Here is a 27,168-nt window from a genome sequence, read left to right on the forward strand (position 1 = left end):
ATTTGAGAATCACCGCCATAAGGCGCCATCTTTTTCACATTCAAGTTAAAATCGTTCTCTCTTCTTCCACTCCCTAAGGGGACATCTTTGTCACATTCAGAGTCAAAATCATTCTCTTATTCCAATGCGTCAGGGGACATCTTTTTCACATTCAGAGTTAAGTTATCACTCAGTATTTCGCTGTGTACCAGCACAGCACATGCAAGCAATAATGGTCACACTCTCTTGCAGCCAAGCGTGGAAAAACCTTCCAAAACAGTGTTCACAACTTTGAAGAAGTTGTGAGCTGTTTTGGGGTTTTGGAACGCATTTAACGGAAAAGGCAGAAGGAAGGTGTGAGTGACAGCTGCCCTCTCACACCAGAAAAAAAAAAAGGGGGAAAAAAAGTGAGTTAGTCGCTCCTGTTTCATGGCTCGGGAGAAGTTAGCCTACCCTTTGGCCTACATAATTTCCCCTGCTGAATGCAAGCAAGCGAGAGAGAGCGAGGGAGGGAGATGCAGGAAAAGAGAGAGAGAGAGAAAGCGGTGTAAAGTAAATTCAAGTACTTGTACTTAAGTGCAATTTTGAGGTACTTTTACTTTACTTGAGCGTGTCCATTTTTCAACACTTTATACTTCTACTCCACTGCATCTCAGAGGCAAGTATTTACTCCACTACAATTATTTGAAAACTTTTGTTACAAGTTACTTAAACAAAATAAACCTTGATTCTGCCTATGCGGCAGATTCTGACAATGCTTTTCAATGGGAAAGGAGCGTTTTAGTTGTTTTTTTTGCGGAAATCTGCGAATGGCAACAAACCGCTCCGTTCTCATTGAAAAGCATTGGCAGAATCCGTCCGCATAGGTAAAATTCCAGCTCGGTGTGACCGCACCCTGAAGCCCAATTTTATACTTGGTCAGTTCGATTTAGAAGTAAAGCGGCTATTTTCAAAAAAAGTTTGACAAATTCTTTTGACACACTTTTACTTTGGCACTTCAAGCATATTTTGACGCCAATGCGCTACTTTCGCTCGAGGCAAATCTTGTCTGCAGGACTTTAACTTGTAAACAGAGCATTCCTACATTGTTGTATTGCTACTTACAGCAAGTACAAAACCTGAGTACTCCACGAAAAGAAAAGAGGAGTCGGGAGAAAGGGGGAGGAGGCAAACGGAGGAGGGAGGAGGTTTGGAGGAGGAGGAGGAGGAGGAGGAGGAGGAGAGAGCGCTTTTGGAAGACAAGTGGTTAAGTTTCCATTGGCAGGCCTCTCTCTTCCCCATCTGGTTGGCTTTTTCATGAGCCGGGGCCCTGACAGCCCGTCAAAGCCCCCGGGGCGTCTGAGTAGCTGCCAGCACAGACGGCTGTCTCTCTCCCGTGTGTGTGCTCCTTCTGACCGACCCACAGGCCACAGAGGCATCTACACGCAAAAAAAACCCACCACCACAGTGTCGGTTTTTAACCCCAGCGAGCGTACGAAATGGAAGCGAACGGACCCTCGCCGGTCCGTTCGCTTCCATTCGTGCACTCGCCGGGGTTTAATTAACCCATTAAGGCCTGAGGTTCCGATTCTATAAAATGTCCTCTAAATCCTGACAGTTTTCTGAAAAACGTATTATGTTACTATATCAGTGGTGCTCAAACTTTTTAATGTCAAGGACCCCCAAAAAAAAGTATTTGGTCGCGGACCCCCATCTCAAAATATTTAGTTCCAGGGACCCCCAGAAGCAAAGATTTGAGTTACAAATGTTCGCTTAAAATATATATATGCAAAGATTTGCACACATTTTCAAGATTTTTCTAAAATAGCAGATCTACAAGCTCATAGCGCGGCACTCTGTGCCACGTTATGAGCTTGTATATCTGATATTTTAGAATAGCCAAAGTATAAAATAATGGTTTAAGTGTTTACACAGATGCCTCCCCGGTTTTAATGGGTTAACACGGATGTTTTTTACAGTGCAAGGCCCCCACCGCTCTCTCTCTCTCTCTCTCTCCCCCCTCTACGCCACGCCGCAACGCCGAGAGAGGAGAGAAGAAAGGAGATGAGAGAGGAAGCGAGGGGGGGGAAGAGAGAGACAGAGGGAGGTTAAGAGAGAGAGAGAGAGAGAGAGAGGAAGAGAAAGGCAAGCAGACAGATAATGGGGAGATAGAGAGATGCAGTACAGAAGAGCCCAAATATCCATGGCCTCTGGCTAAGGCCTTCCTATTGCGAAATGGCTTCTTTTTTTTTTTACTACAACCGGAAAGTAGCCGATCTACAAGCTATTTTTGGTAACCTTTTTTAAATATTACAGAAAATTCTTTGAAGGTTATTGACAGCAATGACATGCCAAAAATAGGAACACTAGGTTGACAGTGGATAATAATAATATATATTTCATGACTACTTATTTTTATTTTTTTTGCTTCCTCTCCTTTACAACTGGACCCCCTGGCGGGCGCTGGCGGCCCCGCCAGGGGGTCGCGGCCCCACATTGAAAACCACCGCAGTGAAGACAGGCCAAAAATAATTGTATCCACAGCATGGCTGATAACTTGATTGCAAAAGACTTTCCAAGACTGTCCATTGTGTCCAAGAACCCTGATGTCATTCCTGACTTATGGGTTTCCCTGTGCCTTGCTGGGTTTTTTGTTTTCACTAAAACTCACATTAATTCTGTGTATTTTCCTCTTCTGAATATTGCTCACCACAGTACATTTACTCAAGTACAGTACTTAAATACAATTGTTAGGTACTTTTACTTTACTTAAGTATGTCCATTCTTCAATACCTTATACTTGTACTTACACTACATCTCAGAGGGAAATGTTGTACTTTTGTACTACACTACAATTAACTGGACACTTTATTTACTAGTTACTTTCTAGATTTAGATTATTTTTTTAAATAATTTTTATCCCTCGATTTTTGTAACCCTTTTTCACCCGGTGCCAATTTGCTAAGTGATCCTGGGCACTACACTCCCCCCACCAGCCTAGGGAGGCCAGGGCCGAGCTCATGCCTCCTTCAATGCATGAGAGCCAACTGACCTTCTTGTCACCTGACAGGGGGGAGTTTCCCTGATTGGACGTAGCGCGTGGAAGGAACACGTTATTCCAACCAGTTCCCTTCCCCTCCATCAGGCGCCCCGGCTGACCAGGGGGAGGCAGTATAGTGACCAGGATTACTGCATGTTTTTGTGAGGGTATTAACTACCCTAGGAGACACGGGGAGAACATGCAAACTCCACACAGAGTAGGCCCTTTCGCCAACCCCACCCCAGGGTATGGGCACTGATGACGCGGAGGAGAAGACACGCCCCCAGCGCCCACAGCGTCCCCAGCGGGAATCGAACCCAGGACCTAGATTTAGATTATTAATAAAAACATATACATTAACCACTAAAGCCTATTTTATACTTTGTCTATTCGAATGTAGCCAATCTGCTATTTTTGAAAAATGTCAAGTATTTTACTTTTACTCGAGTAACACAAGTCAAACTGAAATGTTTGTGTCGCGTGTTGTTCCGGTGCGCGTGGAAACACGTGCACGCCAAGGCGCACGAAGGTGACATAGAACAGTGGTTCACAACGTGGCGTCTGGGGACCCCCAGGGGTTCCTTGAGTGAGGAGATTCCAGGGGGTCCCCAGCTAAATGCTTGATAGTTAGGAATCAAACAGACCTTCACGGTTGAAGAGTGAGTGTACTAATGGAACTGACATTCGGTTCCATTCAAGCTCTATTAGAACAGAAACTCATATCATATTTATTCAAGTATTAGTAATAATAACTAATATAACTATGCAAACAATACGTCGACCAGAGGAAGTGAAGCAGCTGATGCCGCGAAAGCAACTGCTTGCACACTTTTTGTTGTCGCAACTGTTGTCGCTTTTGTTGTTGATGCAACTGCTGTAGTGCGTGGGCCTGACCGTGACATCGAATGGAGAAAACTGAAGGATAAACAGAGGTATTGTGATTTGTAAATTGCTTTTTCTACCTGGAGGTGGCATTGTTCTTACTTCAATAGTAAGTCATCTTTGTGGCAACACACTTAACCCATTGAGGCACCGAATGCCAAGCTACGAGCTTGTAGATTTGCTATTTTTGAAAAATCGTAAAATGTGTGAAAATCTTTGAATATATATTCTTTTAAAGCAAAAACTTTAACTCAAATCTTTGCTTCTGGGGGTCCCTGGAACAAAATATTTTGAGATGGGGGTCCGCGGCCAAATACATATAATTTTGGGGGTCCTTGACATGAAAAAGTTTGAGCACCACTGATATAGAAACATACGTTTTTCGGAAAACTGTTGGGATTTAGAAGACATTTGTAGAATCGGCTTCAGGTCTCAATGGGTTAATAGAATGGCCTAATTGTTTGCGTTCTTATAATACTGTGGGTAGCAGTTATTCCAGGCAAGAGGGTTTATTTGTCATACATCCAAGGACATGAGCTATTGTGCTTGTTTCACTGCAAGCCACATATAAAGAATGCAGCTTTCAAAACATAAGAAAACTAGAGAGTCTAATAATAACAACAACGGTGTCTTCCCTGTACATTGAGTGCAACTGAAAAAGGCTTTGAGACAGTTAACTCAATTAATCATCAGTTAACCCATTGATACCTGGAACGCATCTGTGTCACTTTAGATTTCTTTGGCTATTAAAAAATAGCAGATATACAAGCTCATAGCGCGGCACCGAGTGCCGCGCTATGAGCTTGTAGATCTGCTATTTTTGAAAAATCTTGAAAACATTTTTAAAAATTTTTTAGTTATGATTTTGATTTTTTTTAAGAATCGCCTCAGGTCTTAATGGGTTAATCTGGCTGACTGGATTGGATTGTTTGAATTGGTACGCCAACGTTGCTGAGCTGTGCACAGAAGGGGGTCCTCAGAGTTACTACAGGGGGACCCAACCCGATCTCACACGACTTCGTATACATTGCACGGAGCTGTCATTCCGTGCGTAGACAACTGGAAAACCCGAAAGTCTGTGCATAGCCGCCTCGCATCTCCCCCATTGTGACTAAACCATTTCTCAAGGGAACTGTCGCCACGTAAGGGACCAACAAGCGAGTTGCCGTCGTTCCCTTGTGCCAACTCAGCGCCGTTTGAGTTACGGACCGATAGGCACAGAATCGTACATTTTGTTGTGGGGACTGCTCTGCGCTGCAACTGGTTACGCCCACCGTGGGACTCGCCGTACATATGTATATATTTTACGGGTTTTCTAGGCAACTATGCACGGAATGACGGGCCCTGGATCCGTGCAATGTATACTAAATTCTGTGAGATCAGGCTGGGGGAGCACCAAATCTTTGTGTGAGAGGAACTTTCTTTTGTTTTTGCTTTTGCATTAACCACTTGAACCCTAGCATCCCTATTCTGGGGGGAACATTTGCCAAAAATAGCAGAGCTAGCTACTGTAGTAGATCGGCTATTTTTGACGAAGAGATGTGGTGTAGAGGGAAAAAGAGCAGACCAAGTATAGAGCCAAAAGGTCAAGTTTACCAAGTATGACGGTTTAAGTGGGTGATCTACAATACAATTGTATATAGAGTATGTGGTTGGTTGGGGTCCCTGCTTCATCCCTGCTCCATCTCTCTCTCAGCCCAAAAAAACATTGAAGACCCCTGCTTCATGATGTAGGTAGAAAAATGTATCACAATACGTTTATTAGGCCTAAAGGGCCGACAATGTCTTTTGGGGGGAAATATGAATGTAAACCAAAGCGAGTTGTTTACAAAGAAACCACTTGATATACCTGTAAACAAACAGAGAGCAAGCTGGATTCAAAGCGGCCTGCCTAGTAGGAAAGCATGTGAACTTACATGTTTGAGTTCAAACAGGACCTGTCTGGTCAGCTCTATCCTCTTCTTGTTGACGTGTTTGATGGCCACCAGGTTCCCCTGTGTGGAACAAGACAGTAACGGAACAACGGTGTGAATTAACCGTAAAGCTGTAAAATACATAAATAAATACAATTACGGCCCATTTCAGGATCCTGTATCATTTTGGTACGAGTATCAGGGGAATAAAATTGTTTCGATATGTTGTCATAAAACATATTTAAGTGGAATGGTTATTGTGAAATATACCAGTGAAAGATTATATCAAAATAACCTTTGTTTATTTGAAAAGGTTACGGAGTATGACTTCAAGGCCTTGATATACTTACACGCACCGAAAAGAGACAATCTACATGCTCACAACACAACCCGTTGTGGCACACAACTAAGTAATTGTTGTAGTGTAGTGTATCACTGATGGAAAGTTAACTGTAGCATTAAAATGCACGGCAACATCCCTATAATTTAGTTGTTACATGTAATTGTTAAACTGGCACACAGTCCTGTGTTAAATTGATACACAAGACTTTGCATTTGATCGAGACTAGGGAAACGGATCATGGAAATCGAGAGAGAGAGAGAGAGAGAGAGAGAGAGAGAGAGAGAGAGACAGAGAGAGAGAAAGAGAGAGAGACAGTGAGAGACAGAGAGACAGACAGTGAGAGACAGAGACAGAGAGAGTGCATGGAGAAGTCAATCAGAATAGCAGCTGGCTGCGTAGCCTCCAGGTACATTGGGGTTGAATTTCAGTGTGCAGGAGATGAAGGATTTCTACTGTGTCACATTGATATGTGCAGATCAGTAAATCAGCAGAGCGGAGAGGAGCAGGGCGACGTTCCCGCACAGACACCTGACATGATGACAGGCCCGTTGGTACAATGGGATGTAAAACTGGAGCCACATAATATACTTCGCCAAACTGACAAGTGAATTCGAGCAGGTTTGGGGGGTTATTATTTGGTTAAAACAGTGACTATTCAATTCTCTAGGTTGTGCAGGCCTTCTGAAGTAAAGCATAGATTAAATATCATCGTGGTCGATGCTTTTTGCTTTTGACCCCTTTTTTTCCCACAATTTAGTCGTTATGCCAATTAATTCCTCCCCACACACTTGCGTATTGTCACCGCTGTTGTATCCTACTGACTCACCAGCCAGTAAGGAGCCCCCACCGGGAGGACGGTGGGGGCTCCATCCTACTCCTCCCGCCCAACACTCCCCGCTGACAGGTGCCGCCCCCCAGCCCGTAGGAGTATGTGCAAAGACAAATATCACCCTCCCCGCCCGGCTTTCCTCCCCCGAACACGGGCTAATTGTGTTCGTAATAAGACGCTCGACAAAGCCCGATGCACCGCGGTGGATTCGAACCCACAACCGCCGTGTTGGCGGGCAGGCACTTAACCACTGCGCCACCCGAGCGCCACAACTGTAGCTTTTCAGGAAATGTAAAAAAAATAATCATTCAAATCAACCCAGTAGTTATTATTTAGACAAGCTTCTTGTTCATTTTCATTGGTTAAATATTTATAAAGCCCACAGACACACTTAACCACCTTCAACCTGGCGTCCCTATTTCATGTCATAATAGGCAAGGCATATTATTTTTGACATCACGTATGACGATTGACGAAGAATAAAATAGGGCATTCATTTATATTATTTTATAAGAAGATTAAATTTACTGTAGAGATAAGATAAGGTTTCTGGCTGACAGTAACAACATGCCACATACAGTAAGGCTTTCCAGCCACACTGCGCTATCAGCATGCGGGGGAGGCAGCAGTGGCTGAGGAGGTAGAGCAGCTGTCTTGGAAGCCCGGGCTTTGTGTTGAAGTGTCCTTGAGCAAGACAACTGAACCCCCAACCCGCTCCTGATGAGCAGGTTGGTGCCTGGCATTGCTGCCTCCTACGCCATCGTCGCGCGAATGTGTGTGTTTGAATGGGTACTGTGAAGCACTTTTTTGGATAAAGGTGCTATGGAAATACCCAGCATTCACCATGCTGCAGCTACCGCTAAAAACTAAGATGTTGCTAACCTAGGAGTACAAACTAAGATGTTGCTAACCTAGGAGTAAAAACAAAGTGGCAAGTGCACACGGCAAATTCCTTAAACCCTATACAGCTGGGCAATTAACTGAAAATATAGCAAAACTGGCATTTAGAACCTCTAACCGACTTAATCTTAGAATAATTGAGAAGCAGTTTATATATGTATTGTACAATAGCTACAAGCTGTAGATAGATTTTGCCGAATATTTGCCCCGGAATAGGGACGCTAGCGTTTGTTAAAAGTTAAAATATGTTTCCCTTTTTGTCAGTTTTTGGTTCCTTACTTATTCTGCCACAACATCTGAGCCTAATTTTATTTTATTTGTTTTACTCTTTCTGCACCTGTGCACAAGATGTACCAGCAAAGATCACCTTGAACCTCCAAAGACAAACGGAAACGCATCGTTATTTCAGTGGGCTCCGTCTTTTCCAACCTTTCCTCTCACCTCTCTCAATCTCTCTCCGAAACGGATAAATTAACAATAACGAGAAGGCTGATGGCCATGTCCAGACTGTGAGGTGGGAGTATAGAGGAGAGGGAAAAAAAAGAGAGAGAAAAAGAAAAAAAAACACCACCCCGCTCTGCAGCTCACATTAAAAACCGACTCGCTGTGCTCGCCCACACAGCCTCTCTCTCTCTCTCTCTCTCTCTCTCTCTCTCTCTCTCTCTCTCTCTCTCTCCAGCTCCTCGCCGTTTTCTCTGTGAGTGTGCACGTGTGTGGGCGGGAAAGGAGTGCGCAGGAGTTGAAAATGTCAGAACTCACTAAAGCCTTACCTTAAAATAGCCCGTTTTCGCAAATAGCTGATATTTTCCATGGGCAGTTATCAAGGAACCGTAGCTGGAGCCCCTCTGCAGAAAAAGGTGGAAACAAAAGAAGGGAAAAGGGAGACAAATATGATATGTTAGGTGTTTGCGAGGAACGAGAAGAGCAAGAGGACACGTTTGTGTCTTAAGCCTGATTTATATGCCGTCGTTGTTGATTTTTTGACGACGAGTGACACGGCCGTACGGCAAAGTATAGATTAGCCCAAAGTCAGCTGGGTTAATCACAAGTCACGTTCGTTGCTGTCGAGTGGAAACAAAAACTGGTACTTTTCAGGTTTCAAATTAAAAAAAAGCTGATCTACAAGCTCAAAACGCGGCGCGTTTTGAGCTTGTAGATCGCCTATTTTTGCTGCTTTTGTGTGACGTTACAGTATGATCAAGTAGGGCATTCATTTACAAAAAAAAGACAAAAAAAGTGATCTCCTATGGAGATAGGAGGTTTCTGCCCGACAGCAACGGTGTGCTTCCACTGCGTCCATTTCGCCGCACTGCAACACACTGTTGTATAATGTATAATGATTAATGTCACTGTTGAGTGGAAACCTTCCATGTCCGAAAACTGTTACTTTTCAGGAAATGGAAAAGTGTTCCAATGGGAGTTATCATAGTTATTAGTATCATTATAGTTACATTATTGTAGTTCATTTGGAAACATGATTTTGTTAGTACTTTTCATTGGTTCAATATTTACATAAAAAAACACAGACCACTTTCAACTCGGCAATTTGCAAAAATAGCCGATCTACAAGCTCAAAACACATCGCAATGCCACCCGTTGTGAGGTGGTAGATCGGCTTTTGTCCCTACTTTTGCGTGACACCATTAATGAATCACCAGCCAAAACATTGCCGATCTACAAGCTCCCTACAAGCGCTCACGCTGTGAGCTTGTAGATCGGCTATTTTTGGCACAGAGATTTTAGTGTAGACGGAAACAACAGCAGACCAAGTACAGTTGTAACTCGGGTCAGTTTTATAAGTGGTTAACCCATTAAAACCGGTGTAATCTAAATCTGTGTAACCACTTAAACCATTATTTTATACTTTGGGCAATTCAAAAATAGCAGATCTACAAGCTCAAAGCGTGGCACCAAGTGCCGCGCTATGAGCTTGTAGATCCGCTATTTTTTTTTAAACGTGAACATTTTTGCAAATCTTTGAGTATATATATTTTTTAAGCAAACATTTTTAACTCAAATCTTTGCTTCTAGGGGGTCCCTGGAACAAAAATATTTTGAGGTGGGGGTCCGCGGCCCAAATACATACAATTTTGGAGGTCCTTGAGATGAAAGATTTTGAGAACCAATGATATAACAACATATGTTAATTTTCAGAAAACTGTTATAGGATTTAGAAGACATTTGTAGAATCGGAACCTCAGGCCTTAAAGGGTTAATAAAATTAATTTAGGGGGAGGGGAAAAAACTGTATGAAAAAAAGAAAGAAAAGAAATGACGGTTTCATATAAAATATGAAATATGGAGATACAAGGTTTCTGCCCGACAGCGACGATGAGCTTTATCCGTGGGCGGCTGGCTTGCTTTTTTTCCACCTACGTTTGAGAAAATGTCCTCTTTCCATAATGTTAAACACAAAACCTTGGACAGACGTCTGCAGGGCACAACGGGAATAGAAATGGAGCGCGCCCACTGCATGCGCACGGAGGGTCACTTTGGTTCTCAAAGTGGGGTCCGGGGACCAGCCAGGGGGTCCTTGGGGGGGGAGGGGTTCCAAGGGGTCCCCAGCTAAAGAACTGTAGCTAATGTAGCACCACAATCATTTTAACCACTTTATGCATTTATACGTTGGCTATTCAAAAATATCAGATCTACAAGCTCACGCTGCGAGCTTGCTCATCTGCTATTTTTTAAGCTTTTTGAAAAATATCGAAACGTATGGATTTTTTTTACACAAATCTTCTCTTCTGGGGGTCCCTGGCACAAAACCTTTCCAGATGGGAGTCCGCGGCCAAATACATATCAATTTGGGGGTCCTTGACATGAAAACGTTTGAGAACTACTGCACTAGTAGTGACTACCAGTGGTGGTCAAAGTATTATACTCAACTAAATACTGTAGGCAGGCATTTAAAAGCACAAATTACGAGGTACATTTTATTTTCTTTTTTACTATCAATGCTGTATTGAAATTGAGAACATTTCCCCCCAAAAAATCTGAAATGTTCAAAAATAGTGAAAATAATTCATAATATATTTTTTGTACGTGTGGGTTCCAAGAGTCCCCTCGTAGAGATGTAGTCATCAACGTACAAAAGAAAAATAAATACTTAAAAAAAAGTACTTCAGTGCAGTACCAGTGTTGCCAGATTCTGTGAGAGAAACAAGCAACCAGGTCTAGGAAAACCAGCCCAAAAGAAGCGACTATGGGCCACGTGAGCACTTTAACATATACATCAGCTATTTGAAAATAGCAGATCTACAAGCTCACAACGCGTCGCATCGCGACGCGTTGTGAGCTTGTAGATCGGCTATTTTCAAATAAAATCTTCTATTTTCAAATCAAATCTAAAATCTTGCTTATAATAAGCAGATCTGGTAACCCTGTGCAGTACTCAGGTAAATGTACTTAGTTACTGTCCACCACTGGTGACTAAACATGCTAATGCAAATCAGTGTTAATTTTGATTTAGTTTTAGTCATAGTATGTTGAATAAAATTCCTAGTTTTAGTTAACTAAATATAATAAGAGTTTAGTCAACTAAATCTACAGTTTATTCAGTCAACATAATGTTATTTTGGCAGGCCTTGATGGCGCCGTAATGTACTGTATACGTAGCTGTGTGTCAAAATAGAGCTTGAAACCCACGCGCCGGCCAAGCATAGAATGACTTTCTACTGGATCTCTTCTCCACTAGTCCCTCCCTCCAACATTTTTGTCAAGTTTTTATTTGTTGACGAAATTGTCAATATATTTAGTCATAGTTTTAGTCATCATGGCTTAGTTTTTATGTACTTTTCGTCAGTGATAAAAGTTAGTCAACGAACAGTTTTCATCATAGTTTTAGTCATCATAGCTTCGTTTTTATGTACTTTTCGTCAGTGATAAAAGGTAGTCGACGAACATTTTTTCCTCATAGTTAGTCGACGAAAATGAACACTGCTGCAAATACTGCCAACACATGGCAGGCTGGAAACTACATGGGCCTGGAAAAGGACCGTGTTTTCCACAGTATTATCCCAGGAACTGGGCTGAAAACCAGTAATGAAAAAGGTGCGCGCATGTGCTCCCATGAACGCTTGCACGTGTGTGTGCAACTGTGCATGCATGAATGCTTGCACGTGTGCACTGTCTGTGTGTGTGTGTGTGTGTGCGTGTTTCTGCGTGTGCTAGTATTACTATACTTGTGAGGGCCAAATATCCCCACAGGCATAGTAGAATTTGAACGATAGACATTGTGAGGACAGTTTTCCTGGTTTCCACAAGAGAAATGGTTGTTTTAAGGTTGAAAGAGATTTGGGAAGTTCAGACTTACGATTAGTAAAAGACTCAGGGTTGTGGTTAGGTTTAGGATTAGACATTTAGAGGGTAAATGTAGGGGTTAGGGTCGGAGCTATGCCTGATTTATGCCTAGCTTGTAGATCAGCTATCTTCGGTGCGCAACACCGGCACACAACTAAGTATACTGTAATTCAAGCTTTAGGGTTAGAGTTAAAAATGGAAGAGAAAAAAAAGTTTATAAAACTGCCATCATAAAATGTTGCTCACAAGTACAGTAATTCAAACTCTGTGTGTGTGTGTGTGTGTGTGTGTGTGTGTGTGTGTGTGTGTGTGTGTGTGTGTGTGTGTGTGCGTGCGTGCGTGCGCGTGCGTGCGTGCGTGCGGGCATGCGTGCGTGCCTGTGTGTGTGTGAGAGAGAGAGAAGCATTAGTCCTGGAACAACAGAACTTGATACTTTTAGAAAGTGATGAGGTATATTTAGGGATCGCTGAGAGACATGGGCCTTATATTAACCATCACTGCCACCACAAAGACAGCCACCTTCCATAAACCACTGGGAAGCCTTTCAACAATGCACAAACTTTAGACAGCCTCACTGTCTTTCCTTTGTATTCTTTCTTTTTTTGTACCACTTTGAAAGCGTCCCTATTTTTAGGCATGTCATTATAGGGGAAAATGTCTTTTTTTTTTCAAGATGTCAAACATTTTAAACATTTTCAAAAACTAACAAAAGAATAGCCCGATCTACAAGCTCACAACGCGTAGTGATGCAACGTGTTGTGCTACAGTAAGTGGTTAACCACCCTAGCATCCCTATTCTCTACAAGCTCACGGTGAGATTGTAGATCGGCTATTTTTGGCAGAGAGATTTGGTGTAGAGAGATAAATTGAAGGGGCCACGGATAGACCCCTGGGGGACCACAATGGAAACAAGCCCCCTGGGCTTTTTGTGTTATCCTTTTAGCATAAACTTTGGCTGTACTACCTGTACTGTTAACAAACTTGTTTAACACATTAAGACCTGAGGCCGATGTCTTCTAAATCCTAACAGTTTTTGAAAGAAACGCATGTTACTATATTAGTGGTTCTCAAACTTTTTCATGTCAAGGACCCCCAAAATGATATGTATTTGGCCGCGGACCCCCATCTCAAAATATTTCGCTCCAGGGACCCCCAGAAGCAAAGATTTGAGTTAGAAATGTTCGCTTTAAAAAAATATATATTCAAAGATTTGCACAAATGTATTTTTCTCAAAAATAGCAGATCTACAAGCTCGTAGCGCGGCACTCGGTGCCGCGTTATGAGCTTGTATATCGGCTATTTTTTAATAGCCAAAGAAATCTAAACTGACACAGATGCGTTCCCGGTCTTAATGGGTTAAGTAGTCAATCAATCAATCAATCAATCAATCAATCAATCAATCAATCAATCAATCAATCAATCAATCAATCAATAACATCACAGGAGGAACCAGAAAGACTGATACAGTACCCCTGGTGCTTGAGTATGAATGGGAACCATGGTACTGCAGTGAGAGTCTGTACCCAGTCTTTCCCACTGGCAGAGATGGCATCGCAAATTGCCAGAAAAACAACAGCTTCTTAATCGCAAGCTTGAGGCTTTGCCAGCACTACTGGCGGAAAAAAAGGCGATATTAAGCTCAAAATTGTGAAGAAATGTTCATGGGCTGCCAATATGAGATCATTCTGAGTGACCAGTACTTAAAAAATGGAGCTGTAACATTTAGTGTTTTTAATAGAATTTTAAATGCCTGTTCAGGGTTTCTTAAACCCTGAACAAACTCTCTGTGCGCTAGCATAATGCCCAAATGAATAAACTGTAAAATGCTGAACTACAAAGTGTAATTTAGTATCTTCATGCTGAAATGAACTGATATTCCATCTGACAGCGTGTATCAATTAGTTATAAATTGAGATTAGGTCAGAAGACTATACACTATACCAGGGGTCTTCAACGTTTTTCAGGCCAAGGTCCCCATAGCTGAGAGAGAGATGAAGCAGGGACCCCCTCTATATTGTATAAAATTGTGTTTTAATTCCCCCCCTCCCCCCTACACCTATACCTATTTGCCAAAAATAGCCGATCTACAAGCTACGACCTTGTAGATCTGCTATTTTTGGCTAAAGTTCTCCCCAGAAATGGGATACTAGGGTTCAAGTGGTTAATGTAAAAACAGAAAATCATATCACACAAAGATTTGGCGCGCCAACCCCCTATAGTAACTCTGAGGACCCCCTTAGGGGTCACGGACGGACCCCCTGTTGTTGAAGACCCCTGCACTAATACATTAACAGTACCTGGGAGAGGGTTAGCCGACTGCCAGCCTTTTTGTGGTACTTGTTGGGGCTCTCGAACTGAAGATCCTCCCATCGGATCCTCCACAGCATTCCGGCCAGCTCCTTCTCCAGCTTCAGTTTCCTGCAGAAGGAAAAGCAATCAGTCAAATCAAACGAGGAACCAGCAATCGAAATGAAACAAAACGAAAACAAACAAGCGACAAAAAACTGATGCTTTGGTTAGAGCAAATTTTTCATGTTTTTCTTTTAGACCAGTGGCTCTCAAACCGTTTGGAATGCACTGGGGGGGGGCACCAAATCTTTGTGTCATATGATTTTTTACATTAACCCCTTGAACCCTAGCATCCCTTTTCTGAGGAGAACTTTAGGTGCTAAAGAGGTTTAGGTGCAGAGGGAAAAAAGTTTAATCTGAAACACAATTTTATACAATATAGAGGGGGGTCCCTGCTTCATCTCTCTCTCAGCCAGGGGGTCCTTGGCCTGAACAACATTGAAGACCCCTGGACTAGAGTCACGGACCCCCATAGCTCTGAGAGTGACCAGATGGAGCCGTATGAGTACATTTTGTACATTCTCAGGAGCTTCAGACCCGTAAGGTTCCATTTGGTTCCTAACTACAGTATCAATCATTTAGCTGGGGATCCCCTCAACCCTCTCAAGGACCCCTGGGGGTCCCCGGTCCCCAGTTTGAGAACCACTGACATAGTTAAAACAAATAATCAATCATAGAAAGTTAAAAGCACGGTTTAAAAATGTCAAGCACAAAAGGATATTGCTGACAGTAGCTACACAACACTTTAACACGAAAAGGCCTTCCTAAATAAAAAGGATTTTAGCCCCGTTTTAAAAGAGTGAAAAGAGTATTTTAACTTTTTGTGTTTTTTTTCCCCGAAAATGAATGCCCTACTTGATCATACTACAGCGTCACACAAAAGCATCAAAAGTAGCAGATCTACAAGCTGGAAACGCGGCACGAAGAGACCAAGCTTGTCGATCTGCCGCTTTTGAATTTGAATCCTGAAAAGTAACAGTTTTGGACATCTGAGGTTTCCACCCGACAGAGACGATATGTACTGTACGTTTTGTCAATAAGAACGCTTAATCAATCAATCAAAACAGTTCTTTTGACATCCAGGAATTGATCTACACTCGGCTACGCTCACTGTTCAACATACCTTCAAACTGCACGCAGACACATAAAACTGCATTAATAAGGAGTTTTTCTCACTCTGGCTATTACTAACCCATTAAGACCTGATTTTTCAAAAATAGCAGATCTACAAGCTCGTGGCGCGGCACTCGGTGCCGCGCTATGAGCTTGTATATCTGCTATTTTTGAATAGCCAAAGTGTAAAATAATGCTTTTTAGCTCAAATGAAAAATGATGATGCGTTCCAGGTCTTAATGGGTTAAGTAGGAAACAATTGTCAAATTGCCTGAAACTCTAGATACTGTATCTGTAACTCATCTGCATGCACTATTTAATGAACAAGTGGTTCAACTATTAGCCTTTCTTTCCCCCCAAAGATTGATATTTACATAATATGTACTGAGGAAAGGGCCTCTTCAAACAAGTGCTAAAAACAAATGCCTACAGTGCATACTGTAATGTAACAGGTTTAATAAGTCTAGTTAGGAATCTGTATGTCGGTGACAGGTCTGACATGTTTTTGAATGTTATTTTTAAAACAGCCAGACTAAATTGGCAGACACACGGAGCAGCAAAAAAAAAAAGGAAAACGCTTCCCAGTGAATTAACACATCTGGCACTGCTCTCAAGAGGGGCCATTGTTTCACGTCATTCACCAATTTACAGCAAAGCGGCTTCGAAGAATTGAACCGTGGCATCTTTTCGAGCATGGTCAAAAGTTTGGGGAAAAGTGAGACATTTTGAGGGGGTCACTTTGAGGTTGAAACATGTTTTTTTTCCTCCTTTTCTTTTAATGAAAAAAGAGCAGAGCCCACACATTCCAACCCTTCTGAAAGGTGTAAAACACTTCCAGACGGGAACTTATTGCAGCGTTTGCATTATCGCTGCGTTTCGCCCTTCAGCCCAACCAACCCTAGTTGGCCCCAAAAGCAACTTCTTTCTCGTTTTTTCCCATCTTCTTTTAGTCTGAAAGTCTGAAAACCATCGTAGGGTCTTAATAATACTTGTTTTGCCGTCGGGCTTGTTGCATTTCTGGTATCCGAACGAATCCTGCGGATCGGGCTCGCGTACTAGAATGGAAATGTCACATCATGGGGAGTGACATGTAGACTCCGTACGTTGACAAACTTTGTTTCAGCCGAGAACCAAAAGATAAAAGTTGGTGTCTCTCCGGGACCCAGAAATACAAAAATACATCATGAATGAACCACTTAAGTGCTATTTATGTAATAGTGAAAATAGGATATTTACTCGCGACCCAAAAAAGTGAGTCCCGGCCGATTGTTTGGGAAACACTGGTTGTAGTTAACCTATGAGGGCAGGAAACACCATTAAGCCACCAGCACCCCTCCCCCTTCTCCCCCTTCTCCCCCTTCTCCCCCTTCTCCCCCTCCCTCCAAGAAAAAAAAAGGTATTTTGCTATTTAAAGACCCTTGTTTAGAGAGGCCTGGCAGCCTGCAGAGGAGTTAAAGTGTGGGGCTCCACACTAGGGCTATTGTTTCATAAATCCCATATGTGAATACCTCTGGTTGGACCAACCCCTCCATTAAAACAACAGAGCCTACCGCTCTCTCTCTCTCTCTCTCTCTCTCTCTCTCTCTCTCTCTCTCTCTCTCTCTCTCTCTCTCTCTCTCTCTCTCTCTCTCTCTCTCTCTCTCTCTCTCTCTCTCTCTCTCTCTCTCTCTCTCTCTGCTCAGCGTCCCCTCACACTACGGCCCGGTTTACACCTCACCGTACCAGCGACGGGAGCCTAAATTAACTACAGACCTCTAGACTCCCATTTGACAGTCACTCTTCATTATAAGGAAGGGTCGACCACTTAAACCCACTGGACGGTAGTAAACTGGGACCAACTGGAGTTGGCTCTGTACTTGGACCGCTTTCTTCGCCAAAAAAATAGCCAATCTACCAGCTTGTGGGCTTGTAGATCGGCTATTTTTGGCTAATGTTACCCCCAGGATATAGATGCTGGGGTTCAAGTGGGAATGTCCAGGAGCTTGTCTGTGAATTGTGACAAGCAGCAAGCGTTATTCAGTCTTGATGTGTAAAAAACAAACAAAAAACGAACACACACTTTGACGCAGCAAGAAGCAGACATTCCAATAGTTAGTTAGCCTTTTATTGAATTACTTACTCTCACCAGGAATTTAGAATTGCACACACTTTGACAAATGCAGCAGTTTAGCTCAATTGCAACCCATTACCGAGCCAGACTAACTTTTCAGTCCAGTGATGCACTAAAATGTCCCCGCATAGCCCTACCCTTTTCCATAGCAACTTGATTCATGTTGCTACACTTATGGAATATCACCTGGTTGGCAGACAGTTATCGCTGAGCATGTCAAAGTTCCATAATGCTCACTAATGTTTGAAATTATTTCGGTAACACTATACTTAAAGGCCTATAATGCACCATAATCACATTTATAATGCATTATAATGCACTTACGGTACTAGGCTTCATAACACTTACACAAATAAATATTTCACTTTTAACAAAGACAAATAACTGACTAAATTATAATGTGCCGTTCCACTGAGCTTATAATGCATTATGACCAGCACTTATACTACTTCATAAACCTTGTTTTAAGTTGTCAAACATAATTATAAACATTCATTAGCGACGTGAAGCCTTATAAATGCATTATAATGCATTATAAATGTGATTATAATGCATTATAGACCAGCCCTTTAAGTAGAGTGTTACCATACTTTCTTTTCGCGCTGTACATTCATTACAGCTCTAGTGCTAAATATAGAAGTCTGTCAACAGTGGGACTTGTGTCTGGTGTAGCTCTCTGGTCCGCCATTGTCCATCAGCGCCTCCGTTTATTAGTCTGGTAAGACAGGAAGGGATATATTAGCCTTTGCTACTGAACAAAACACTGTCACACACATCAGTAAGAAAACACTGTCACAGAAAAAGATAACCTCGTACCTCCAAATTGGACTATTTTTTTATGTTTTTATATGAACTTAAAATGACCATTTATAGACAAAGAAACATTAGGGGCTCTGAAATTATTTTACAATCCCATGAAAACCTTTCAAACAAAACCAATATGAGAACCGTCTTTTATAAATATCAGAGGATGCAGTTATAAAGTTTTGATCCAACCACATAGAAAAGTCTCTAATGTTAAGCCTTGTAATGTTTGTAAACATGGAAGACGCATTAGCAGGGTCTGTTAACCTAACCCTAAGGGGTCAGGGCCCCAAATGGATCCCAGGCATTTATGGTGGGTTCCCACAAGACAAGTGTTTTCATGAGCCTGGGTACCGGGAAAGGACAAAATGTTACGGTTGATTTATAAGCAGTGTCACACCGGAAATAGCCGATCTGCATGCTCACAAGGGGTCGCAGTGTCGACGCCTTGTGAGCTTGTAGATCGGGTATTTTCGTTGCACGGCACAGCGCACGGCCAAGTATAAAACAGCCATTACATTTGGGTCCCAGGCTAAAAAACACTGAAAAGGTCTCCAGCTTGTAGATGAATGTTATACTTCAACCGTGGTGTAAAGTAACGAAGTACATGTAATCAAGTACAGTACTTAAGTCCAATTTTGTGGTATTTTTACTTTACTGGAGCATTTTGCAATTTTCAGTACTTTTACATCTACTCCACTACATCTCAGAGTCAAATATTATACTTTTACTCCACTTAATTTTTTTGTAAAATTTAGTTACTAGTTACTTTGCAGATTTTGATTATTATTACAAAAAATACATTAACCACTTCAGCCCCTATATACATTTCGGCCATTTGAAAATCTACAAGCTCACAATGCGTCGCATCGCGACGCATTGTGAGCTTGTAGATTTCATACATTTGAAAACGTGTGAAATGAGACATTCTGCATAATGTGTACTTTTACTTTTGGTACTTTTACAGTACATTTTGATGCCAATACTTTTGTACTTTTACTCAAGCGCATTTTGAATACTGGAATTTTACTTGTAACAGGGCATCTCTACATTGCAGTTTTGATACTTTTACTTGAGTAAAACATGGGAGTACTTCTTCCACCGTTGTACTTCACAAAACTTACCAAACAAAGGGCTGAGGCAGACTAGCTAGATAAGATGGTACCTCTGCCCATGGTGTAGTGCCTTGCCTTTCGCCTGTGAAACAGAGCAGAACATGAGCGGTGTTAAAAGTAAGATCGCGCGTCACAGTTATTTAAACTAACTGATGATTATTTGAGTTTGAAATTGAATTTGAAAGTGATTTGCTGAATGCAAGGTTTAGTGGATTTACCTCAGGTCGGCATGCAACTCCTCCATCTGTCTTCAGTTATTCCTCTGATTAAAATCCATTCAGATTGGCTTGACACCTTTATGTGTTAATGTTCAATTTTGCACAAATTCATCAGATTTCGGGGCAAGAATGAGTTATTAAGAAAACAAAACCAAAAAAAAATGCACATGCGAAATACGTCTTGCTTCCAAATTGTTACATAAATTGCTAACATGAATGTGTTGTTAGTTTTGCATTCGTTATTTGTTCTGTTTGTTGATGTTTGAGGTTTTAAATGTTGCCTCCAAAGAATACTGACTGAGGAAATGAAATAGAAACATACATTTTTCATACTGCGTGCAGATTTGTCCTCGGCATTAACCACATTTATGGAAGCCGTTCAGTAGCTGAGAAGGTCAGGGTGCTCGTGATGAACTATTTGTATAATTAAAGCTGAACATAATTAATACTCCAAATACTTAACACAAATACATAACCTGCGCCATTCATCAAAATGTCATTTGACGAATGAAGCTTTTGGAGACATGAATGCCAAGGACAGTCTGTTCTTTTTCCAAAGAATACACAAGTGCATGATGGCAGTTAAATAGAGTAAATAGTTAGACATGTTGTCCATGGAGATCCACAGCAGAGGACTTCAACTGAATAACATCATTAAAAGACTAAAACAGTCCTGCTAGATCAGTGGTTCTCAAACTTTTAAATTTAAACTCTGAAAGTGTACAAATGGAACCAAATGGACCTGTAAGGGTCCATTTGTGCTAGCGTGTGGTTTGTGTTGACCGACATTGCCATCCTTTTAGAGCCCTGCGTTCTCAAATTTTTGGCCAACAAAAAACATATTGACAGTGATAGAATATTCACTGAAGGATCAACACATTTAGCAAACAACAGCAAAAGCTTTTAAAGTGAATTAAAATAAAGTGGGAAGTGCCTTTTGGCCAAAGGGTGGCGCTAAATCAGTAGACTTCATCCCATTAAGACCGGGAGAGCATCTGTGTCATTTTAAGATTTCTTTGGCTATTCAAAAAAATTGCAGATATACAAGCTCATTGCCACGCTATGAGCTTGTAGATCCGCGGCGAAATACATATCATTTTGGGGGTCCTTGACATGGAAAAGTTGGAGCACCACTGATACAGCAACGTGCTGTTAGGATTTAGAAAACATGTATTTGGCCGCGGACCCCCTTTTGAAAATATTTTGTTCTTCTGGGACCCCCAGAAGCAAAGATTTGAGTTAAAAACGTTTGCTTTAAAAAATATGTATATTCAAAGATTTGCAAAAACAAAAGTCACAATTTAAAAAAATATATAGCACATCTACAAGGTCATAGCACGGCACTCTGTGAGCGCTATGAGCTTGTATATCTTCTATTTTTGAATAGCCAAAGTATAAAATAATGGTTTAAGTGGTTACACAGATGCGTTCCTTGTTTTAAAATTATTCTCAAGGCAGCATGAGCGCACTCAGCAAGTTTCATGGCAGTCCACCCATTAGACTTAGAGATAGCTTGTGTGCGTCTGGCCGTCTGTGCGAGTGAACAGAAAGCATTTGTTTGAGCTACCAGCGCCTTTCTTTCTGCCATGCATGTCTATGGTCAGGGGTGCACATAACTTTTTTGGTCTAGTTCTCAGAAGAGCACCTGGAGATGTTACTTGGTGCGAACAAAATAAATGGTAAATAAAAGGTTTGGTGCACCCCGGGACCGGTTTGTCAACGGGGGGGGCTGCTGCGCGAGAAAAAAGGACGCTTCACCGGTGCGTTTCAATGTTGTAGCGCCTAAATTCCGCCGTTTTTCTTCTCGCCGTTTGGTGCCCTCCCCAAGGTTGGTGCCCTCCCCATGGTTGGTGCCCTGTGCTGCGCTGCTTTTATCCGCCAGATTGGGACGTTCACGGCATATTTTGCACCATCACGGTGCGTTCATCATCGGTGACGAGTGCCTGCAACACAGCCAGCAGCTTGCTGCTTGCGAGTCGCGCGACTGACTGTGTCAGGATTCGAGGCCACACTCACACAATCACGTGCACTGCAGCATACGTCCCCTCCACTTCCCCCTCCTCCCCATGGGTGTGTATTGTGTATGGGCGTGCATCACCGTGCATGTGTGAGTGTGGCTTCAGGAAGTAAATTCCTAGGCTCGATCTCCAGGCTTTTATTTTTTATTTTTGCTAAAAAATAAAAGCTTGGAAATTCCTGTCCCAGCTGTTGGTACGCAAAAGCGCCTCGCGTCGTCTGATGTGCCGCGCAGAATTTATTTTGGCGACGCATGCGCACCTGCGCACCAGTTATGTGCACCCCTGTCTGTGGTTCTTCTAACCCCCTATGGGTTAGTGTCAAAGTGTCCTTGAGCAAGACACTGAACCCCTAACTGCAATTTACAATTTAAGCATTTAGCAGACACTCTTAATCCAGAGCTACTTACAGTAAGCAAGGACAACACAAGGTAATGCATCAAAAGCACAGAAATAGTAATAGTAAGTAGTAACACTGTTTTTGTTACTGCACTCGTGTGTGTGTGTGTGTGTGTGTGTGTGTGTGTGTGTGTGTGTGTGTGTGTGTGTGTGTGTGTGTGTGTGTGTGTGTGTGTGTGTGTGTGTGTGTGTGTGTGTGTGTGTGTGTGTGCGTGTGCATTTATTTTTAACCAAACAATTGTTTTCAAGATATCGGACAGAGGGACAGAGGGATGGATGGACTTACGGACAGACAGAGACAGACAGACAGACAGACAGACAGACAGACAGACAGACAGACAGACAGACAGACATATAGACAGACAGACAGACAGACAGACAGTACAGAGCCAACTCAGGTCAAGTTTACTAAGTATACAGAGGGTTTTTAAGTGGTTAACATAAGACACACACACACTAATGGTCATTAAACGAGCATAACCATTCAAGTATTCAGTTGCTGGGCCAGTATCTGAGTTCACTTGGCAACTGGCAGAGTTCTCCACTGTTTTAAAAGCATCACCTGCTGAGCTGTTGCTCTGGCTACAATCATTGTTCTAATCATTGTTTTAAAAACATTTTAACCCATTAAGACCCGGGACGCATCTGTGTCATTTTTAGATTTGAGCTAAAGGGCATTATTTTACTATTAAAAAATAGCAGATATACAAGCTCATAGCGCGGCACCGAGTGCCGCGCTACGAGCTTGTAGATCTGCTATTTTTGAAAAATATAGAAAACGTGTGCAAATTAATATATTTATATTCTTTTAAAGCAAACATTTTTAACTCAAATCTTTGCTTCTGGGGGGTCCCTGGAACAACATATTTTGAGATGGGGGTCCGCGGCCAAATACATATAGTTTTGGGGGTCCTTGACATGAAAAAGATTGAGCACCACTGATATTAGAAACATACATTTTTCAGAAAACTGTTGGGATTTAGGAGACATGTAGAATCGGCCTCAGGTCTTAATGGGTTAAAATAGTGAAAATTGCCGGTCTACAAGCTCACAACGCGTCGTCTTTTGAGTTGCTCTTGTATGATGAAGTAGCAGGGCGTTAATTTAGGAACAAATGTTGAAATATGAAGATATGAGGTTTCTGCGCGACGGCAGTGAAATACCACACTGGCACCTATAGTTGCATGCCCCATAAATCCTCTTTTAAACACACCGTCTTTCTATTCCCTCTCAATCAGTGGAAAATACTGGACTTAAGTGAACATTTTCAGGTATTTTTTACTTGACTATTTAAAATGTTAAATACTTAATGATTCTACTCCACTACATCTCAGAAGTAGAAGTTTTTTTTACTTTTTACTCCACTACAGTTATTTGAACATTTTAGTTACAAGTTACTTTGTAGATTTGGATGATTAGATCTGCTATTTCTTTTACTTTTACTTTTGGTACTTCAACTATACTTATAGGACTTTTACTTACATCTCAAATATTTCTACACTGTGGCATTTCTACTTTTACTTTTACTTAAAACACCAGAGTACTTTTTTCCTCTCTCTCTCTCTCTCTCTCTCTCTCTCTCTCTCTCTCTCTTCTTTCAGCGATCAACCACTTGAACCCCAGCATGAATATTTTGGTGGGAAGTTGGGAACAGTAGCCAAAAATAGCAGATCTACAAGCTCACAACGCGTCACAACGTGACACGTTGTGAGCTTGTAGATCGGCTATTTTTGGCGAAGGGATTTGGTGTAGACAGGAAAAAAGCGGTCCAAGTCCAGAGCCAACTCAGGTCCAGTTTAACTTTGGTTTCAAGCCGGGTTTGTGCGTGGACCCGAACAAACTCACCTGTAAATGAGGAAACTGGAGATTCCAAAGATGATGAGCGCCAAGCCGGATCCCAGAGCCACGATCCCCAGGAGAGGCAGCTGACCTGGAGGACCAACGGGAAAAAAAACATAGAATGTTGAAAATATGAAACCTCGTATCTGCCTGACAGCATTAAAGGAGTAGTTCCCCCCAAAAAATAAGTATTTTCTAATTTCTCTTTTCAATTACACACCCCATGAAGCATTGAATTCAAGGAGATTTTTTAGTTTTTGGAAAAGATGCTAATGTATCCGGTAGGGGACTCAAAGGAGACTCTTTGAGTCTCCTACCGGAAATACACCAGGTCATCAAATTATTGGCTCAGGAATGCGTCAAAAACAAAAAAACAAAAACAATTGCTTTGAATTCAATGCTTCATGGGGTGTGTGATTGATAGAAAATGTCCAGTGACCAACAACGTACTCAAACCCAGTGCTCGAGTCAAAGTACAGGTACTCCTGGTCAAATACTACTTAACCTGAGCACAGCATACAGAGCACAGTCAAAAACGGTTTGATTTACACCTTATTAAATAATCAGTATGGCTCAAAAGTCTTCCAGAAATGTTCCCAAAAACATCAATCTACAAGCTCACAACGCATCGTGACGCATTGTTGGTCTGTCGCATTGTGAGCTTGTAGATTGACTATTTTCGCTATATTTGACATAGGGCTTAAGTCTTCCTAGAAATGTAGAGTCAAAAGTATGCAACATTTATCTTTGAAATGTGGTGGAGTGAATGTCATGTATCCAAAAATACAAATACTCAAGTAAAGTACAGATACTCAAAAAGAAAATGTGATACTGATACTGTCCACCACTGCACATGTCTAACAGATGTCGTCAGTGAAATCCTTCGCTCTCTGTTGCCAGTAGCAGTGGTGTGATTTTCTTGAATTGTGTCCACTTGCAGGCGGTTCAAAAACCATTCACCGCCACATACTTTGCTAGCGCTTTCATTACCATTGCATTTATAATATACATACATTAACCATGAACTATTGATTATACCACATGCTGCAAATCAAACCACGAATCTAAGCCCAGAGACTAGAAGAATATTTTACCGTCGTTCGTTGCCTTCTCTGACAATCGATAGGACAGTATCAGTTGATTCAGAATGCTGCTGCTCGAGTCCTTAACAACTTAAACCCCAGCAGACGTATTGAAAGCAGGCCTGTCACAATTATTACATAATCACCTAATCGCAATTACTTGAGATAATCGCAATTGTTTTTGCATAATCATCATAATCGTTTCCATGTTGAAAAATGTTCATACATTTTTTTTTTTTTGCAGAAATAGCAGATCTACAAGCTTACAACGCGTCACTTCGTGGCGCGTTGTAAGCTTATAGATCAGCTCTTTCTGCCTTTTATTTTTTATTTTTTTAAGTATAAAATGATTAAATGCGTCAATAATTTCTTTGTATATTTAAGTTATTTGTCATAATTATCTGCCCTGTGCCATTTGTGATTGCATTCACATTCCAATGTTCACGACGTGACGCATTGTGAGCCTGTCCGTCGGCTATTTTCAGCGAAAGCTTTCCCCCACAATAACAGAAAACAGAAAATACACTACCATAGAGCCCTGAGGAACTCCGCTCAACCATATGGGGGTTAAGTGGTTAATAACGCCAAGGAAGCGGATCGTATCGCTCCGCTTCTTGGATATTTGACACTGGCCTCCCTGTCTGTCAAAGAATTTACTTCAAAAAGATGACTCTTAGTTTATAAAGCATTGAATGGTTTAGGGCCAAAATCCATGTCTGATCTTGTGCTTAACCCCTTTAGACCGGGGAACACATCTGTGTGCCATTTTTAGATTTCTTTGGGCTATTCAAAAATAGCAGATCTACAAGCTCATAGCGTGGCACCGAGTGCCGTGCTATGAGCTTGTAGATCTGCTACTTTTTTTTTAGATCGTGAAAATTTGTGCACATCTTTCAATATATATTTTTAAAGCGAAGCTTTGCTTCTGGGGGTCCCTGGAACAACATATTTTGAGATGGGGGTCCGCGGCCAAAAACATATCATTTTGGGTGGTCCACATGAAAAAAGTTTGAGAACCACTGATAATAGCAACATAGGATTTAGAAGACATTTGTAGAATCCCCCAGAAGCAAAGATTTGAGCTACAAATGTTTGCTTTAAAAATAAATATATCCAAAGATTTGCACACATTTTCACGATTTTTTCTTTTTTTTGCAGATCTACAAGCTCGTAGTGCGGCACTCGGTGACACGCTATGAGCTTGTATATCTGCTATTTTTTGAATAGGCAAAGGAATCTAAAAATGACACACAGATGCGTTCCCGGTCTTAAAGGGTTAAGTTATGAACCATCCAGACCGCTCAGGTCATCTGGGACAGGTCTGCTTTCTTCAACCCAGAGTCTGAACTAAACAGGGAGCAGCGGTCCATTTTTATGCACACCACACATCTGGAACAAACTCCCAGAGAACTGCAGGTCTGCTACAGCTCTCAATTCCTTTTTAAAACGAAGCTGAAGACCTTTTTGTTTGCCACTGTCTTTTACTGAGGTTTTTCTTCTTTCTTTCTTTTTTTAAAATAATTTCTCGTGCATTTTCTTTTTATTCGGTTTTATTGTAACGTATTCCTATTTTCTGACATGTCCTTTTATAATGTGTTCCGTGTGTCCTGTCTTAATTCTGTGAATGTTTTGTGTAAAGCACTTTGGATTGCCTGCTCAAGGGAAACTTGCTACTTGTGATAAAAGAAAAATAAATCCTCTTGGCAAATAACCGTGCTTCGGTTAACCCCGAAGAGTATACAAATGGAACGGGTCCATTTGGTTCCATTTGTATTTGGGTTCTATTGTCTGCACAACCCTGCACAGCAAAATGTGGTGTGATAATTGAAACACTTTCCTGTCCGAGAGAGATGTTTCTCCGGTGCATATCATTTATGTGAAGCTTGTCATTCTCAGGGATTAAAGCAAAAGGAAATCTCATGAGTCACGACCAAGAATCCCATTTAGACCTGTACACCTT

General features: G+C 41.7%; 1 protein-coding gene across 1 annotated transcript in view; it reads right to left on the reverse strand.

The window, feature by feature from the left end:
• Positions 1-27,168, reverse strand: part of npr2 (natriuretic peptide receptor 2) — a 96,998-nt gene that overhangs the window by 35,707 nt on the left and 34,123 nt on the right. Inside the window, exons 7-10 of the mRNA XM_080418733.1 lie at positions 24,133-24,217; positions 14,462-14,582; positions 8,636-8,710; positions 5,797-5,874 (exon numbers count right to left, since the gene is read on the reverse strand). Coding sequence (XP_080274859.1) covers positions 5,797-5,874; positions 8,636-8,710; positions 14,462-14,582; positions 24,133-24,217 — 359 coding nt within the window. The remainder of the gene's footprint in view (positions 1-5,796; positions 5,875-8,635; positions 8,711-14,461; positions 14,583-24,132; positions 24,218-27,168) is intronic.

The sequence above is a fragment of the Gymnoscopelus braueri genome, assembly GCF_963280865.1.
Source record: "Gymnoscopelus braueri genome assembly, chromosome: 22".
Classification (NCBI taxonomy): Eukaryota; Metazoa; Chordata; class Actinopteri; order Myctophiformes; family Myctophidae; genus Gymnoscopelus; species Gymnoscopelus braueri.